Source organism: Notechis scutatus, chromosome 4 (assembly GCF_049901735.1).
Source record: "Notechis scutatus isolate UNSWTSFEM ecotype Mainland chromosome 4, rNotScu1.2, whole genome shotgun sequence".
NCBI classification, from domain to species: domain Eukaryota; kingdom Metazoa; phylum Chordata; class Lepidosauria; order Squamata; family Elapidae; genus Notechis; species Notechis scutatus.
In genome coordinates, this window is record NC_142012.1 from 114203476 (window position 1) to 114222546 (window position 19071).

The 19071-nt window shown below is 36.6% G+C and overlaps 1 protein-coding gene across 2 annotated transcripts in view; it reads left to right on the forward strand.

Moving 5' to 3' along the window:
- Positions 1 to 12867, forward strand: part of HSPA12A (heat shock protein family A (Hsp70) member 12A) — a 37879-nt gene extending 25012 nt beyond the window's left edge. For both annotated transcript variants that reach the window (XM_026667332.2, XM_087964465.1), the window contains exons 7-12: positions 5415 to 5586; positions 7233 to 7319; positions 8217 to 8321; positions 9377 to 9635; positions 10973 to 11076; positions 11557 to 12867. In XM_026667332.2, the coding sequence (XP_026523117.2) occupies positions 5415 to 5586; positions 7233 to 7319; positions 8217 to 8321; positions 9377 to 9635; positions 10973 to 11076; positions 11557 to 12191 (1362 nt within the window). In that variant the 3' untranslated portion in view covers positions 12192 to 12867. The remainder of the gene's footprint in view (positions 1 to 5414; positions 5587 to 7232; positions 7320 to 8216; positions 8322 to 9376; positions 9636 to 10972; positions 11077 to 11556) is intronic.
- The last annotated feature ends 6204 nt before the right edge of the window (positions 12868 to 19071 follow it).

Sequence of the window (19071 nt, forward strand, 5' to 3'; positions counted from 1 at the left end):
TTACAATTCATGTAGCATTACAAATTCTTCATCCATAAACTGATGCCATAGTGGAATATCATTCAGTGATTGATAATATCAAAAAGTTCTGCCAGATTATTCCATCTCTTTAAATGGACCATCTGAAGCTGTATGGAAAAACACCAACTGAAATAGAATGGATGCTCAGCGTTGCTTGTATATTGCAGGGGAGTTTGGACTAGACAAAAGTGTCACTTAACCATCAATGGGAAAAATCAAACCCTGTGGAAATAACATGAAGAGTCTGGATGAAGGACAGTGAGGAAGATGCAGTGAGCTAGTACACCATGAAGGCTTACTGGATACCAAAGAGACAAAACTGGCCTACAAAAAAGATTGAATGAAAAATAGAAGAGACATGGCAAGACAAAGTAGTACATGACCAGGACACCAAAAAATTAGCTGGGAAAGCAATAATAACAGGCCAGGCAATAGCTAGGAGCAGGAAAGTTGAAGAAAGAGGTAGAGTGGATAATTCTTGTTGCACAAGACCAAGTCTTAAAGTCAAATGCATAAAAAGCCAGAATTGAGAAGATAGCAGTAGACAGCAAATGCTGCCTCTGCAAAGAAGCTGAAGAAACAGTTTACAAATTGTTTAAACTTTTCCCTCAAAGTTGAATAATTTGTTACTTAAATTTCCACAAATCTGTTAAGCATTACTCTTTACAAAGGATAGGTATATAAATATTTCTCTCCTTCCTAATGTATTATCCAACCTTGACACACATAAATAAATGCATACACACACACATCCCAGAGAGGAAACTCAAAAACAATGGAGTCAGCATGGAGCATGTGATTTCCCATACTGTACATTGAAGTTATAATTAGTAAAAACCCTTCTGAAGTAAACAAACTGTGAGTGGCATGGCACACCCCCAAATATCATGCTATTTTGGTATATTAGGAATCAGATTGGAACAATTTCATTTTGACTACATTTTTATTTATGTGTGCAGTGCAAAACTTTTAAGTTTAGTCTGTCTTGCCTTTTTTCTTGATTGTAGACAAGCTGAGAAGTAAATGCCTTTTCCTCCCAGGTTTTGTAATGCTAAAGAAAATGACACATTCTGCTTCAAAAAAAAACCCAAGGTGTCTGACTTGACAAAAATGAATGGTGTGCGGATAATTTCACCTTGTTACTGAAAGTTTTTAGATAGTTTTTCTCTGCTGATGAATTAGATCAGCATTGTCAATTTTAAGATATGTGGATTTCAATACCCAGAATTCCTCAGCCTCTAGAGCATATTATGGTTCTTACTGATTCATGAGTAAATATTAGTTTATATAAGGAAGATAGAATTTTTTAAAAATCATGGCAAGTAGCGATTTAAAGCTTTACCTCTTGGTTGAACAGAGGATCATTTCCTGTCTGCAGAATAACTAAAGAAATGCATCACATTTGAAATATTAAGGGGAAATTCATGCAAATATCCTTTGTTAGTGGAAACAGATGGTTGTTAGTGGTTTGTTGTTATCACCACAAAATGTTGTGGATGTGATTCTTTTGGTGATTCTTCCACTAATTAATCCCCTTTGTTACATTAATATTAATGTTTTGTTATGGAGCATGTGAGATAAGGTTGTATCATTTTGAAGCCATAATTAATTAAGGAAGCTAATTGATCATTGTGTTAAAGTGCTCGAAGCAAGAAATGTACGTTAACAACTTCCAATTTAGACCTAATCGCAGGGCTTGGATTGCACAAATATGTAGGACATATATTTGTATATTAAACAGTCCCTTTCAAGTCAAAAATTGATTTCTCCCACAACTGAAAAACCAGTAGGCCAGGGATGGCAACCTTTTATGGCTCACTCAGGAATTCTGGGAGTCGAAGTCTATAAGTGATAAAAGAGCCAAGTTTTCCTACCCCTGACTTAGACCTTTTCTCATACTTAAACAGCCATTGCAGCAGCCCTGTGGTTACATGATCAGAATTCAGACACTTGGCAACTGCTCATATTTATAATGGTTGCAGTGTCCTGGGATCATGTGATCCCCTTTTGCAACCTTCTGATAAGCAAAGCCAATGGAGAAGCCAGATTCCCTTCACAACCAAGTTACTAATTTAACAACTGCAGTGATGCACTTAACAACTGTGGCAAGAAATGCCGTAAAATGGGTCAAAACTCACTTAACAACTATCTCACTTAGCAACAAAAATGATGGGCTCAATAGTGGTTGGTCATAAGTCGAGGAGTGCCTGTACTTCATGTAGTGGTGGGCTCGGATTAATTTTTCGTCACATTTTTAACGTACTTTACAAACCAAAACCAAAATTTAAAGCAATTTTGCTTCTGAAACCAGTTTCAATGCCCATTGAAACTGTGCAAGAGGTTGATTAGGATTTACACTTGGAATATGGCTCTGGGACAAATTAACGTCTCTTTTCTGGTACCAAGAACTGGTCCTGAAGAGATACACACATCACCTCATTTTGTGGCTGAAATTTCCCAAAATAGAAAATGGGAAGCCCCCCAAGGGGTCAACAGAAGAGGTAGATAGCATATTCCACTCAACTAGCATAATTAATCTTTTTTCATTTCTGTTTGAATGCTCCAAAATTTCAACAAATCATGTCATGTTTGAATTAATTTATGCCATATTATTCATAATAGAGATAGTTGTGTGTGTGTGTGTGTAGTAGTGGTAGTAGTAGTAGTAGTAGTAGTAGTAGTAGAAGAAGAGGAAGAGGAAGAAGAAGAAATTCATGTGCATATTTATACGCGCTATAATTCGATTCTTTGAATTTGGTCACACATAATTAATTGGAAGTAATTTTCATTGAGTTCCTACTTGTCCATAGGCATGAATGAAAGTTCATGTGTTATTCAATTCTGCTAGATAAAGTGGACAATTAACTTTCAATTAATCAAGGAGTCATTTTATTGATCAATGATGATTCTTCAATAATTTTTTTTAACAGAAGTGTTATCGTTGCTGTATGTCAGATTCATATTAACTACTAATTAAAAAAAACTCTCTTCCTGGTACTTAGCATTAAATGTTTAATCCACAGGATTATGAAAGAGCAGGGCAAGGGGGAAAAAGTAGTTCACTGAAACACAGCTAAGCTTTGCCTCTCAATCAGGATAGTAGATTCTGTGGACTGAAAATGTTTAAAAACTCTTGACTTAATCCATCAAAGGAAAATGAATAAGCTATGCACCAATTTTAAGATGTTTTAACCTTCTGAATGGACAAGTTCAGAGTGTGCTGCTTTGGACCAGTAGAAGGATAATTGGCAGTGGACAAGGGTTTTAGTTGAAAAGTTATGGACAAGAGGTTTCTAAATTAGGCCATGCAGTTAGAGCTGTAATTTTAACAATGACTTAGAGGTAGTGTATGGGCGCATGTCCATGTGCACACACACACACACACACACACACACACACACACACATATCGTTACTCCCATGGATAATGAAACATCTACAAGCAAACAGCCAAGTTGAGAGAGTGTTGAGCTCATTTTTTATTTTTTGAGAAATTACTATATTTTAGAGAGAGGGAAATATGTTGGGAATTGGAGTAGTATTCTTCCCCCCAAAAGAGGACTCTAGTGCACTACGTAATAAAAGGAAACTTAACCCTAGCCTTCCATTATTATTTTTTAAAATGCCAATTAGAAAACATTGTTTCATAATTTGTAAAGTATCTTACCAGTCCAACATATATGCCATGCAGATCATTAAAACAGGATGCTTTTTAAATTAAAAATTATACTCTGCTCTACTGCATCCACCCCACTCAAAAGCAGTTTGCAGAAATTAATGTTGTTATCTTAGTAAATACATGAAATATATTGTTGTGATCCAATTGTTGGATCCTGATTTTTAAAAAAAGGCGGGAACTTGTATTCCTTCAAAATGTCTGTGTCTGTTTCTTACTGTTGACTCCCACATTTAACTGGGAAAGCAGGTTTTGTACTCTTAAAAATGAACTCTTTCAAAATATATAGTCTTCCACTCTACTTCATCAGCTGTGCTTATTGTGATTTAATTTTTTTTCCACTCATGGAATTGAGCTTCAAAGCCCTGAAAATGGAGTGGTTGTCAGTGCTGCTAAATTATAAATAAGTGGGGGGGTGGGGGGAGATGTTTCTTTTGGTATCAATAGCTTCCAAAAATTTAAAACACTGTTTTAATGCTGGTAAGCATATTTATCCCCAATATCCAAAATCTGGTTTTCAAGACTGAAATATTGAGTCTGGCATATTAGAGCTTTCAAAACGGCCAAGTTGAGAGGAACTTTAACTTTTGAAAAAGAGGACCTTCAATATGCATTGCTTCCTGCCATGAAACATTTCTTTTGAAAGATTATCATGGCTCAAATAAATACATTTTAATTTTGGCTTGATTGCATGACCTTTTCCAACCCTTTCAGATTTTTTTTATAATACCATATATCATTTTCTCATCCTCATCTCATTACTCCTATAGTTTTTTGTGCAGTTGGATCAACTGCACAATGTGGGGAAGACAGAAAAATGCAAGATTGTATTCTAATGAATATAATTCATTAAGATTATATTCTAATGAATTAAGAGTTACTGCCTCTATTTAAGAGTATTGTATTAAGAGTATTAAGACATTGCATAAATAGTCTTAGTAGTCCACATAAATATTTTCATTACATTGAGTGATCATGAGATCAGATGTATTTTAAACATTTTGTACAACTTGGGCAGTTTTATTGGAAAGTCAATTATAACTATAATAAAAAATAAATATTAGATGCTGTTCCAGAGCATAAGAGCTGAATTTAATCCAGATGAGACAAAAAAAGAGCAAAGTTACGCTGGTTGTTTTGTGCAACTTAATTTGAAAAGCCTAACAAATAGATAATTTATCCAACTATTAATATTCTCCTTTATTTGTACATCCTGAGGACCTACGTAAAAAAATTCCTAAATATTTCAGTTATTCAATCAAAAAAATTAACATACAATAGATATGGGAGGAAAAAAAAGTTAGGATGGGGATTACAGGTGTTCTCAATTTATGACCAGTTGTTAACAAATAGTGCCCTATTTTACGACCTTGCCACAGTTAAGTGAATCAATGCAGTTTTTAAATTAGTAACAGAGTTGTTAAGTGAGTGACTTCCCCATTGACTTTGCTTTTCAGAAAGTCACAAAAGGAGATTGCATGACCCCAGGATACTGCCAGCGTCATAAATATGAGTCAACCACCTGAATTTTGATCACATGACCATGCGGGATGCTGTAGTGTGAAAATAGTCATAAGTCACTTTTTTCAGAGCCATTGTAACTTCAAACGGTCACTAAACAAAATGTTGTAAGTCAAGAAATACCTGTACTTTGAACAAGTATGTATGAATAAATAAATAAATAATATTTTTTTACAATTCCATCTCATTTCTCACAGGCAGGCATGGCATCCCCAGAGATTCCTGAACAACTGATAATTGCCTTGGAACCAGAAGCTGCATCAATTTATTGCAGAAAGCTCCGTCTTCATCAGATGATAGACCTAAGCAGTAGAGCACCTGTCAATGGCTACACTCCCAGTGAAACTGTTGGCTCAGGTTTTACACCAGGTACCATTATTTTTAATCAGACTTTGATTTGATGATACACCTAATTCCTGCAGTCCACCAGTTTTCTTATGGAAGTATTTAGACAAAATTTGTCATTGCAAGTTGATCTGAGATTGATAATGGGGAAACCAAGAATGAGGTATCAGAAATAAGACAGTTCCTTGCCTATTAACTTTCTCTTGGGGGATTTTGGAATTTATATGCCAACTTATGTGGAGTTTCCAGATTTGTTTATACCATTCCAATCAAAATGTGAATTGTTTGTGGTTTTAGAGAACAATAAACTGCTATATACTGATCTAACTTAAGTAAATGTTTTAAGAAATGTATATGGCTGCGCAACTCAAAACACTGCAGTTCTGAGAGGCATAGAACAAATTAAGGAACAGATATCAAACGAATACAAACAATTTTAAATAAAATTTAGTAAACAATAATCAAGAACAGTGACTCAAATTTACAGTTTTATTTATATGATTTGGAGACTTATGTCCTCCAGATAGGAACTTGTGATTACACGCTGGCCCCAGCGCCCAAGGATATACCTAACTATGGCAAAAAAAGATAATATGTGAAACTGTTTTATAAAACTAGAGAGAAAAAAGAAAGGAAAAAAAAATCCTGCCTTTCCTCATTCTTTAGCTAACCATGCTGATTTTTGTGAACAAAAACAAACATAAATGCATCTCAGATTAGATAATCTGGACCACTGCAAATTGGAAGAGGTTCTAATTTCAACCTGAGAGGTGCTTCCTGCCAGGAATTCCCAGTGAATCTCTTAATTCAACTTATCCTGACGGCCTACGGCCTTTCCCTTCTTCCTAGATCTGAGGAAAACAACAATTAAAACTCCCAAGGACAATAATAATAGTTTCTTTTTTATTTTGTTGTGTTAGGAATTGATGGCAGTCAGATGGCATATAAATTGATGATGATGATGGACTTGGGATTTAGCACTTCCAAAATGCCCATTGAACAGAAGGCAATTTTTCTAGCAGGATATCCTGTTTGTTTTGTGGGCCTGTAGTCATTGCTGGAGATAAGAACGATACAATATGCTCGTCTTCTGTTTTCCAGCATGCTTGGTTTCTTTAGATGTTTTTTTTTTCCAAATGAAAATAATCTTTAAGAAATATGATGGGAAAGGGAGACTTACGAGTACAAAGGGAATACCTAAAGACATTTGGTGTGGGTAGGCACCATGTTGTGTATTTCTCCTCTACAGATCTGCTAAGATTAACGAGACAAATGATCTGCCTTAATGTCAGACAGATTCTCTTATTCACAGTTATTTATGAATTAATAGCCTAACTAATAACAAAATACTGCAAAGCTACTTTGAGCAGAATTTGGTTTGCTTAATCTTTATTGTATGTTTATGGTAAGTTTGCAATACAAGGTTTGGTTTATATAGAATTAAAAGCCTTCAACCACCACAGATGTCTACTTTGAGTCAATTTGTTGAAAGAATTACAGCTAGAGCTATACCACTTTGGGGCTCTAGCTTTGATTATTGATATATTAGTTGTAACTCATAACCAAATGATGTCTAGCCCACTTCCCAGCACCTCCTTTCTGCTCCATATACATACAGCTTCGCTTTTGCTCTTTTACACTCAGTCATTTTCTCTCTGTGTCACCACTAGCAAAAGAACACATTCGACGAAATCGACAGAGCCGCACCTTTTTGGTTGAAAACGTCATTGGAGAAATCTGGTCCGAGTTGGAGGAAGGTAGTGTCCGTTCTTTTAGTCTCACTGGTTTTGCATTGCCAGCAGAATTGGGTTCTCTGCAAGACTTGTTACTTTTAGTGCCTTTGTGAATATTTGATTCTAATAAATGCAGAGGGCCACATAAAGACTAGGCTAGTGAACAAAATTTCTGTTGTTCCTCACTGCAGTTGTTTCCATACCCATCCACTGCTTCCCACCATGTGGACTTGTTCTCAACAGCAAACAGGTGTTGGCTAAAGAATTAACCCAGTGGTCAAACACAATCCTGAGGCGTCCCTCAATGAAATTGAGTTTGACACCCCTGATGTAGGGTTTTAAAGGTCACCTTGAATTGCACCTGGAAGCACCTGGCATCCAATGCAGCTCATTTGTTACATGTCCTTTCATTAGGCGCTCAAGATTGCTTGTGACCTAATTCTGTACCAGCTGAAGCTTACAAATACTTTTTAAGGATAGCCCCATGTAGAATTCATTGCATTAGTCCAAACAAGAGATGAACAATTGCAGAGTTGTTTAAAGGCATAATGAAAGCACAGTGCTTTGGGGTGAAGGAACCAGTATCAACCTATTTATCTTTATTAACTCACATATTATTTAAAGTAAATCACAATATAAATAAGTCATTGTAGTTATCACTCAGTACATTATTCAAGCATCAGTGCCTAAATGTGCTGTATTCCTAATTTGCTCTCCATTTTCAAATCACTGCCCATTCAGTAGCAGACCAACTCATGGTGAAACATACTGTAAAAGTAGCTTTTGGCACAGGCTTCAGTTACATGCATTTTGTGTGTGTGTAAACTTCTTGTAATTTTGATGAAGTGGCTTTTAAAATAGATGCAAAATACCCACTGGCGAGGGGAAACTTGAACTGTTGTTATTCCTTTGAGTTAACAGGTGACCGTTACATAGTTGTGGATGGGGGAGGAGGAACAGTTGACGTTACTGTGCACCAGATCAGGTTACCAGAAGGACACCTGAAGGAACTATACAAGGCAACAGGTAAAGTGGATTCCTCATTCCTACTGTTGATAGAACATTTAATTTCTTCACTCAAAAAACAACTTGTTACAAGGTTTGCTGGAAGTCATGTAGTCTGTTCCAAAGAAACTTACCTTTGAAGAAAAGCAAAAATTGTCAACTGCTTCAAGAAATGAAGAAGAAATTATACAGTGCATTGATTCTACTATATAATGTTGTCCCTCAGATTCGTTATGGGTTTTTCTGTGTTACTGAGCATGTTACTAAGTGGGGCTGTGGTGCCTCACGTGGTAAAGATGCTGGGCCTGTGCACTGTTGAGGTCGGCAGCTCGGCGACTCGATTCCCGTGAGCGAATAAACTGCAGAGGGACAAGAAAGGAGCTTGCCTACTGGCATTCAGACATCCTGTGGGTAAAAATAACACAGCCCGAAAAGATTCCTTTCATAGAGGCAGGCAGCCACCTCAGTGACACGTGCCATATGCTAAACAAATAAATAAATGTGTTACTGAGATCAGAGTATCAGTTTATTCTAATTGGCACTTTAAAGAACGACTACATGCGTGCATATATGATTCACTTGGGGACTTCTTGACAAATGACACATTCAAATAACATGTAAGTTATGGTGTGGGACAATCATTTTGGCCAGCCGTGCACAACCTACTAACCACGGCTTTTACACAGATGTTGCATTCTTCTCCATAAATGAACTTCCTGATGGTGCCAGGATGTCTTTCACATAAATTTCTAGACACAGCTATGGGTGAATACATAGGGCTAGAGCTCTGTCCCCTTGTAAACTTAGTATACAAAGGTGGCATGTTTGACCATGAATATTTTGATGGCAAAGAACAAACAGAGCTGGTTCCTGTCATGTGATATCCTGATCATATGGGAAAGATATTGAAAAATCACGGCAATGCTCCTGTTGCCTTTGATAGCTATTTTTCACAACAGAAAGGTACTTGAATTTTCTAGGCAAAATCTTTTTAGGCAAACTCTATACCCATAATTTTTCGCTGTTTCATTTCTTAAATAATAATTTCCATTAACAACATTTTATTTCTCATGTAGGAGGGCCATGTGGCTCTTTAGGTGTAGATTATGAATTTGAAAAACTTCTGTGCAAAATATTTGGTGAAGATTTTATTGAACAATTTAAAATCAAGCGACCTGCTGCCTGGGTTGATCTGATGATAGCGTTTGAGTCTCGCAAGAGAGCAGCGGCTCCAGATCGGACAAATCCACTGAATATCACCCTGCCTTTTTCTTTCATTGACTACTACAAGAAGTTTCGAGGTCACAGTGTAGAACATGCCTTAAGGAAAAGCAAGTAAGTCAGAAATTAATTAAGCTGTTTTGTGACTTTTTTCTGGAAATAAATCATATGGAGTCATCGATACTTTTTAAAAAATAGATGTACATAAGATTCACCATTGAAGAATCCAGAAAGTTTCTTGTATTAGTTGCATGAAATATGAATAATTAATTGGTTCAACTGGACAAATTGCTGACTATGTGAAGGAACATTTAAGATATATACAGTTTTTTTTCTTCCTTTCCAGCATTAAGCTTGTAAAATTGCCAAACCCAAACCTCCCTCCTTAACTAGTCCATTGCAAAAAAGAAAACCGCAGCTTTTTTTATCCCTTAAAATTTCATTTTGTGAAATTGCTCCATTTATCATGAGGAGGTAGACTGTTTATCATAGCATTTACTAATGTAAACAATCTTAAAGCATGTAAGAAGGATGTGGGAGTTTTTTCCCTTCTATTTGGAGCAACCCCCCTTGCGTAATATGCAAGTCAATGTCATATCTTTAGAATTTTAACTTTACGATTTTTTTAAAAGCACCAAAGGCCTCTTCTAACAGGAGGGTGAAAAATCTAGCTCTCTGCTACAAAAACATTTCTGTCCACACAAAATATGACACTTGAGTTTCACCAACTGGCTAGGCGTCATTGTCACATGCTGTTCTGATCCAAAAAGGCTCACCAACTCAAAAGCAGCTCTTGAGAAAAAGTGAGTGCCCTTCCTTTTGCAAACAGATGTGTGTTTTGCTAGTGCAAAGCCTATAGTCGTCTTTAAAAGCATGTCCTTGCTGTGGATTACTTTTTGCGTGTAACAAGTGGCAATCAAATCAAGATGAGAAACTCTCTTTTCTATTTTGCAGGGAGAAGGGAAAACAGAAAACAAGTTACATTTCAGTGGCAGAATAGGCAAGAATTTCCCACCAGTTTTAAAACAATTTTTCCCTTTCTAAGGAGTATTTAGTGTAGAGGTGTACACAGGAATGTGGACTGACCTTGCCTTGAGACTTTTGCATCTTGATGTTAAATGGAAAATGGGATTGTTCAAGTGAGATTGATTCCTGACATGATAGAGCATTAACTGTTTGACCTCTGTCCCTAAAATCTTGGTCCCTACAGTGAGGCTGGTGTTGAAGGGTCAGAGCTGATGTACATCCTGGTACTAACCTTCTACATGTAGACTTATGAATATTCAGTAGGATTGTTTTCAGTCTTTTCCCCAAATGGAACATTGAAAAAAGTTCAAAGTAATTCTTAACCTGTACAATTTGCCTCCGTTGACTTCATGACTATCTTCAAGAAAGTTTCTTAGAACTAAGGTAGTTTTTTTTTTAAAAAAAATGTTTCTTTTTTTTTCCAGTGTGGATTTTGTGAAGTGGTCCTCCCAAGGAATGCTGAGAATGAGTCCTGATGCAATGAATGCCCTCTTCAAACCTACAATTGACCAAATTATAGAACATCTCAGTAGGTATTAAGGGTGTATAAGGCTTTAAAACATTCATTAAGAGTCAGAACATTCAGAATTTAGAGAACTTATCTCTTCAGGACAATTAATACAAAATGTTTATCATACTGCACTTTTTTAGCAGTTGTTGAGTCTTGAGTAATTTCCACTGAACATACAGCCTGAAAAATACAAATTCTATATGCCAGAAATAATTATATTCTTTTTTTAAAGATTATCATTTCTGTAGGATTATGGTTGAGATTATCAAATTATATATGAAGAATATTACCCATTTTGATTTCTTTACACTATCTCCCTTCATGAACATATATAACATCCTGATCCGTAAGTATTTATATATACCCCCATAGACACACATACATACTCTTGTACCTTGTGTTTTTATCAAACTGTTCTCATGAGACTAGATTCTTTTTTCACTGGGTCTTAGTAAATGCACTATTTTTCTCACCCCATGGGTTTCTTTCTCTGCTCAGGTGAGATTTTTGGAAAACCTGAACTGATAAATGTAAAGTTCCTATTCCTTGTGGGTGGATTTGCAGAAGCCCCACTACTACAACAAGCTGTCCAGAATGCTTTTGGCTCAAAATGCCGAATCATCATCCCTCAAGATGTGGGGCTCACCATCCTCAAAGGAGCAGTCCTCTTTGGTCTGGATCCTGCTGTCATTAAAGTGCGCCGTTCCCCCTTGACCTACGGGGTGGGAGTCCTGAATCGCTACGTGGAAGGGAAGCACCCGACTGAAAAGTTGCTAGTTAAAGACGGCACCCGTTGGTGCACTGACGTTTTCGACAAGTTTATCTCAGCTGACCAGTCCGTGGCGCTTGGGGAGACCGTCTCCCGCAGCTATACCCCTGCCAAGCCTTCTCAGCTGGTCATTGTGATCAACATCTACAGCTCAGAACACGATAATGTGAATTTCATCACTGAACGTGGAGTGAGGAAGTGTGGCACCCTCCGATTGGATCTCACAGGAAGTGACAAATCCGTGTCAGGCCGGAGGGAAATTAAAACGCTAATGCAATTTGGAGACACTGAGATTAAAGCCATGGCAATTGACGTTGCCACTTCTAAAAGTGTAAAAGCTGGCATTGATTTCCTAAACTACTGATTTTTTTTCTTCTTTTCCATGGCCCCCACCACCTATTGTTTCAATTTTCTGTTCACTGGCTGCCAAAAATACCCTGAATTTTGGCTAGATAGATAAAGCATAGAAAAAGAAAACATCAGGATTTTTGATTATTATTCCTTTTTGTTCTTGAAATTACCAATTTGGAATCTGAACGTAAGAGTTATCAGGTGCTACACAGTAAAGTAACAACCCAAATGTAATGAAAATTAAGCGCTGAAATATTACTGCTCTATTTATTCGGGAGACATGTTGCTTTACTTGATGTCTTCCATATGTTCTGAATTCTAGGTCCTAATAATCAAACCTGTCATTTCTACATTTAGGATATCAACTGATGTATTTTTTTTTAAGCACTAAAAGTTAAGTTTATAACCATGATTTGTGGCTATCAGTTTCACAGTAGAAATATGTTAAGTTTTCAGTAATTTTAAAAGATAAGCTCTCTTATTTATATGATGGAGTAGGAATACTGGAATTTAAGCATGTAAAAATGCAAATGAACAGGTTTAGAAATTGGGTCTTTGTAGCACAAAACTGTTGTTTCTTTATAGGATCAAGTGACATGTTGGTCTGGTGGGGGTTTACTTCTGTTCAATGAAATTTTAAGTTAGTAAAACCTGTTAGAGCTGCAATCTTATTAAAGAAATTGATCCAGCAGTAACATTTGTGGGAAATGCTGAAGCAACCAGTATACTTAATTTCTAAATAATGCCAACACACTTTAGAACATTATCTTAGGAAAGGAATTCCTCCCCCCTATGGAGAGAAGTGACATTGCACCTGAATAATTGGCCATTTATAATTTTAAAAGTACTCAATTATAATGTTCTCTCCAATTAATTAACACCAACTTTAATTTTGCATTTCCCTCTTTTTCAGTATTGAATAAAAATGCTTCCCAAAGATTAAACCAATTCTATAAATGATAGCGTCCCCACTTCCCATTTGACTGTTGGCCAACCTCTGGCTTTATTTATCTATACCTTTATATATCTATACCTTTAGCCAGTTCTTGTACAAAACAAACAAAGGGGGTGTGGTAGCAATAGTTAACCAGAGATCATCTCTATCCTCAGGTTGTAGAGTGAAAGGATCCATTTTCATTGCCTTTCTCAGCCATTCCAAACAAAGGGAAAACTTCCTGTGTTGATCTTTGAGAGTGGTATCTCATACAAGAAAAGTGGTAACATTTTCCTGGGTCAACTTAATTAGTGGATAAAATAATTTATATAAATATAACTCCATAGAAGTTGTTTCGTTAAGGAAAAAAAACTATTATATTCACAACTAGGTACAGTTTCAAGTATTTACCAATTTGCAGAATCAGTTGTTCTCCCTATAACTTCCCTTTGGAATAACTGCATAAACCAGGGGTGTCAAACCCACTCGCATCGCTGGCTGTATCATGGCGTATTGCGATGTTTTTGCCTTTGCAGAGCTGGGGTGGGTGTGGCCTGCACAGGCTGTATTCAGTCTGGGCTGCCAGTTTAACAGGCCTGGTATAAACGGATGTTCAAGAAGTTGAATGTTCCTTGAAGGAAATGTACTGTCTTCAATTTAGCTCCTTGTGAGCTTCTTCCATTCATGACCTGACTTCAGCAATAGACTCCAGGAAAAGTAATTTATTGGCAGAGAAAAAGAAAACCCTGCAAAGAAGTAGTTGAGCAGTGTTACTTCCAACCAGAAGGGGGAGTACAGACATTATTTCTGAGATCACTTAAAATGGCTTTCAAAGGACACAACAATAATTTACATTCAATGTGAGTGAAGCTTTAACTGACTTCTATCCAAGAAGGGAGAATGGAACATCAATCTTCACATAGAAACTGACTAAAACTCTAGTGCCGTCTTGTCCAAACTGGTGTCATCCAGTAGTGTTGACCTGTAAATCCCAGAATTCCCAGGTAAGATAACCAGCAGCCATGTTGTAAAGGAATTCTGGAAATTAAACAATGTCAAAACTCCCTGAAAGCACTACATCCCTAGCAACGGGGCTGCCTCTGCTCAGTCGGTCTAAAACTGCCCATGCCATGGACAAATCTCTGATGTGACTACAGATGATTTGATGAAAATACACTGCCAGCCTCGTGTGTCTTTCCAGGCTAACAACTTACAATATGAAGGCTGCTTCCAGTTGAGCGCTACAGTTCAGGGCTTGATAGGTACCTAATTCCAACATGTTGGATTTGAGGCCAAATTCATGACACCGGAAGGGTCTGTTTTGTCAGCTGGAAGCTGACACTCCACCCACCCCCCATCAACACAGAAAACACATTGTCATCCACTGAAATCCATTATGCTTTCAAGATATGTGAAAGCTAATTGTTTAGCTGGATCTTTTTTCCTATTAGCTATGCATGTGGGAAAAGCCATAGAATCAGTTTCTTTTTTTTTCCCTCTCAAAGTCTCAGATTTCTTATTAAACACATTTAGGGATAAATTTTGCATCATGCAAACATTTTGATTTTCTAAGAATAAGGATCCCTTTGCATTATATCCTATAAATAATATTTCCTGATAGAATAAGCTTTGATTTACTATCAGAGGAATAGATTGGGTCATTTTAATTAACAGCATCTAACTTGTTCCTCCAATAATTATTCTCCTGGAATAATTATAAAGTATGCATGCTGGCATTTCTTTATCCTGACTGCTGTGTTTTTAAAAGGCATTTTTCCCCTGTATGAGTGAGTGAATGCCTTTCTGTAGCGTTCAAATAAGCAACTCCATGGAATGAGCTATGAACAAGAATTATTTGATGTATATACAATATTTAAATATTGTACAGATGTTTTCTTTTTGAAAGTGGTATTTTCTTGTACAGAATGATCTTTATCCCTGTTGATTTGCATCAGTGTTTAATTTTAAATAATACAGTTTCTTCTGTGACTTTAGTAATTACAGGCTTTTAAGGCTGACAAGAGATGTAATGCACAAAGATGATATTATAATAAGGGGAGTGGAGTGTCAGGATGTCAGACAGTACCACATTATTCTTCGTGCTACGCAAATAATAGCTTACAGACAGTGCTGAATTTTTCATTATTTTTGCTTTAACAGGTAACAGGCTGCCTTAATGCTATGCATCTGTGCTCTGCTTTGGATAATACCTATTCTATATAAAAAGTAGATCATCAGTTACCACATTATCACACCAAATGAACTCCAGTTTCAAGGCATACGTTTTTTTAATTGTCTCTTTTGTGAGACAAAAACTGAACCACAATCAACCATCAGAAAGGAAGGGGCCCCAGCAATGACAGGGAATGGCCTGTAACATTCTTTGATTACAGAAGCTAAGTCAAGCTAACTCAAGAATCTGCTCAATATAAAATCACATGTTGGTTGCTTTAATGCCTGGATAAGCCTTGAATGAGTATTTCTCAATCTTGGCAAGTATATGACTAGTGGACTTCCATCGCCCAGAATTCCCCAGCCAGCAAGCGTGGGAATTGAAGTCCACCAGTCATAAACTTGGCAAGGTTGAGAAACACTGCAATAGACCAATGTTACTTTTTCTATATTGTGAAATCTATATCCCAAGCTGTGGAAACAATTGTTGACCGGGTCACAGGATCCCATTGTAAAACTACATTTCATTATTTTCCCCTACTCCCATAACTATTGGAATACTAGTACTGCATTTCTACTTCCTACATCACCATCAACTTCAATAGAATGGTGGTTTATGACTTAGAATTAACACAAGAATGGCAGAAATTATTAACAACTGCTACAAAGTAAGAAAGTGCTTGCTGTGCATTACTGTGGCTTTAAAAGTCATATGAGTGATTAAAGCTTAACATCTCCCCCCCCAGGCCCCCACCAGACATAAGCAGAAACTGAAAAGGTCAGACTACTTCAAGCAATAGCAAAAATGGCACTGGCAGGAGGTGTGAAACATTCATTTCCTTTTCAAAGTGCCCGACGCCCTTATATAATGGAGATATAAATTTTAACCCAATACTGCATCTCAGAAATAAGCCCCCAACTCAGTGGAATGGGTTTAGAAGTACAGTGCTTATGACTTGCATCAGAAAAACTGGATACAGCTAATTTCCATTGGCCTACTTCAGAGCAGGTTTGTTGCAGGAAGGAAAACCGTTAGGGATGTCTAAACTATCACCACTTTCCCCCTCAAACTAGTGAATGGTCAACTTGAGTGACGAAGATACTTTTCCAACATTTCTGCAAATTTCAGTCACTTCAGATCCTTCATAATCTTATTTTTTTCTGTGCACAAATGCTGTCTGGTTCTGAGTCTTAAGGAAGGCTGATTAGAATTACCACTTCCCAATCTAAATTGCTTTCCAAACCCATAGGTTAATTCACTCAACAAATTCATTTCCCCTTTTACATAGTGAACCAAATTTAAAGTGGATTCCTGAAATCCACTATAGTTCTAGAATATATTGTAGTATCTTCATTTGATTTTAGGTTACATTTTAATGGGTTATATTTCTGGTACAGAAAGCTTGATAGGAGTAAGATTTATTTTTGTTATCAACTTTTATTTCCCCTAAACAAAGTGCATGCATAGCATCTGTACTCCTCTGTCTTCATGAATCAAGCTGTCAACAAATTAGCAATTCCAGGTCTATTATATTCCTGCATTATTGAGAAGCCACATACTTGTGATGCAAGGTGTTAACATGTTTCGCGAGGCCAGAGGTCCTTTAATTTCTGCATAAAGATTTGTTCCTTTTAAAAAAGCAGATTACAATAATCTTCAAAGTTAACCAGTTGTTTAGCAGTGCAGAGCTTACATGAAGATAATTGCCTTTGAATGGAGAGACATGTAAGATTCTGAACTGATTAATGCCTCAATGTGCTTTGTTTCATATACCTGCAGCCGATGAAGGGAGATAACTCGTGGAGGGCTGCTATGCTTGCAAAATATATAGTACAGCCAACAAACCACTTCAGCTATAATCCTGCCAACAGAAGTATGAATATATTGGCTGATTTGCTCTTTGGGGCTTCTGCTACTTTTAGTTATATATATATATAAAGCTTTCAGCAGTTTTTAGAATATATACACATGGATAAATATAAATACACACAAATATAGAACGCCACTGATACAAGATTCAGGTTTTTGGAAAATATTTTTCCTCCCTGCTGTCAACTCCGTCCTAAACAGGATAATTTTGCTAGATGTTCTCTCTGCCACTCAGGTTCCACCCCCCACCCCCTTCCTAAAATAATAGTGGAAATAGGATAAATGTTTAATGGAACAGTTTAGAAATAGAATATGTAATGCTGTGACAACTTTAGGCTTTATTATGAAGCGTGAGGTTACACTTAAATGGTAAAAGCTTCCTTATAGGTAGAATTTATCCTGTCTTAAATTGGTAGAAACCGTGAAAATGCGAGTAGGAAACACTAAAGTTTCCACAAATTATAAGCTGTATTTATTATCTGCTGGTTTCTTGCAAATGGGCAAGATGTTGACTAGGTGTGAAAAGACACAGGTTCAAGTCTACTCTCAGCCACAAGGATGAGTTGGGTGACTGGGCCAAATGCTTTCTCACAGCCCAGCTGATCTCATGGAATTGTTGTCAGGAGGGAGAAAAATGAAGGAAAGAGTCTCAAGTGCACCATTTTGAGTTCCTGGAGAAAAGGCAGGATATAAGAAGAAACATAAGTGAAGTTATTTAATGCATTAGTTTAGTAAAAACATTGTAAAAGGAAAGCTTGCTCTACTGATAAAACCTTCACCCTGAACAGCAACATTTCTCTGCTTTCAGGAGAAATTTCTGTTAGGGCAAAATCTTAAATCTGGAAACTAGAAATCTTTGTCAATCAAATCTGGGCTTGCTTGAAAGATATTTACTTATATATTTGCTTATATATTATCCAAAAACAATACAGAGAAATGAGAATCATTTTTCTGTATTCTGTTTTTGGATAAGCAAATATATCAATATGTTACAATATGTTACAATATGTTACAAGATATGTTATCAATATGTTACAAGATCTACTTTTCAAACAAAGGTCATGTAATAATTATAGTAAATTGCAATATTTATGAAAAAAAAAGCCAGGGTACTTTTGTGTAGGTTGTGGAGCGTAAAGTCAACATATATATCTATGCTTGGATAACTTCTAAAACGGCCGTGTGATTTGATTGACTGCCTTCCTTGTTCCAGATTCCTAAACACAGATAAATTCTGAAGATTACAGCTTGTTACATTTACATCTGAAAACACTGCTGTTCAAAATTTCAAATAAATTAGTAAATCATGTTGGAGGTCATGTTGTGTGGTCATTTTAAGGCTTCTTGTGTATATTTTCTGTTCAGTGGAGTTTACATTATTCTTTAAGCTTGCAAGTATTTTCAGATAGTTTTCACTGTTCTCCTTTGTCTAATATTTAATTACATCTTTGCAATTGGATATTCCAAATTTATTTTTGAAATGTAAATACTGTGAAATAACCTTACATAAGAAAATAAAAGGGAAGAACCCACCCTGAATCCAGAATCAAAGCCTATAGCTCTTCCTTAGTATTTTTGCTGTCTACGGGACTTCCCTTGGAAATTCTTCTAATTGATATCCAACATTCCTGAAAAATTACAATGTTTTTTGAAACCAGAGCAGCGTACGCTTTCTCTGAATTGATCACCATGATATTTAATAGTCCTTGCTAACAGTAAGCAACACCCCCTACTTTTTCAGTCATGATGCGTGCTGTGTGATCTGATGCTTTCCAAATAAAGGTGGACTTTCGTGCCGACCATGAATCGTGGCTCTAAAATCCCAGCAACCTGATGGTGTCACGTTGAATCTATACTCTCGTGCGGAACTACTATATCCTTGGGGGGGGAAAACATGAATCCTTCCCGTTTCAGTTT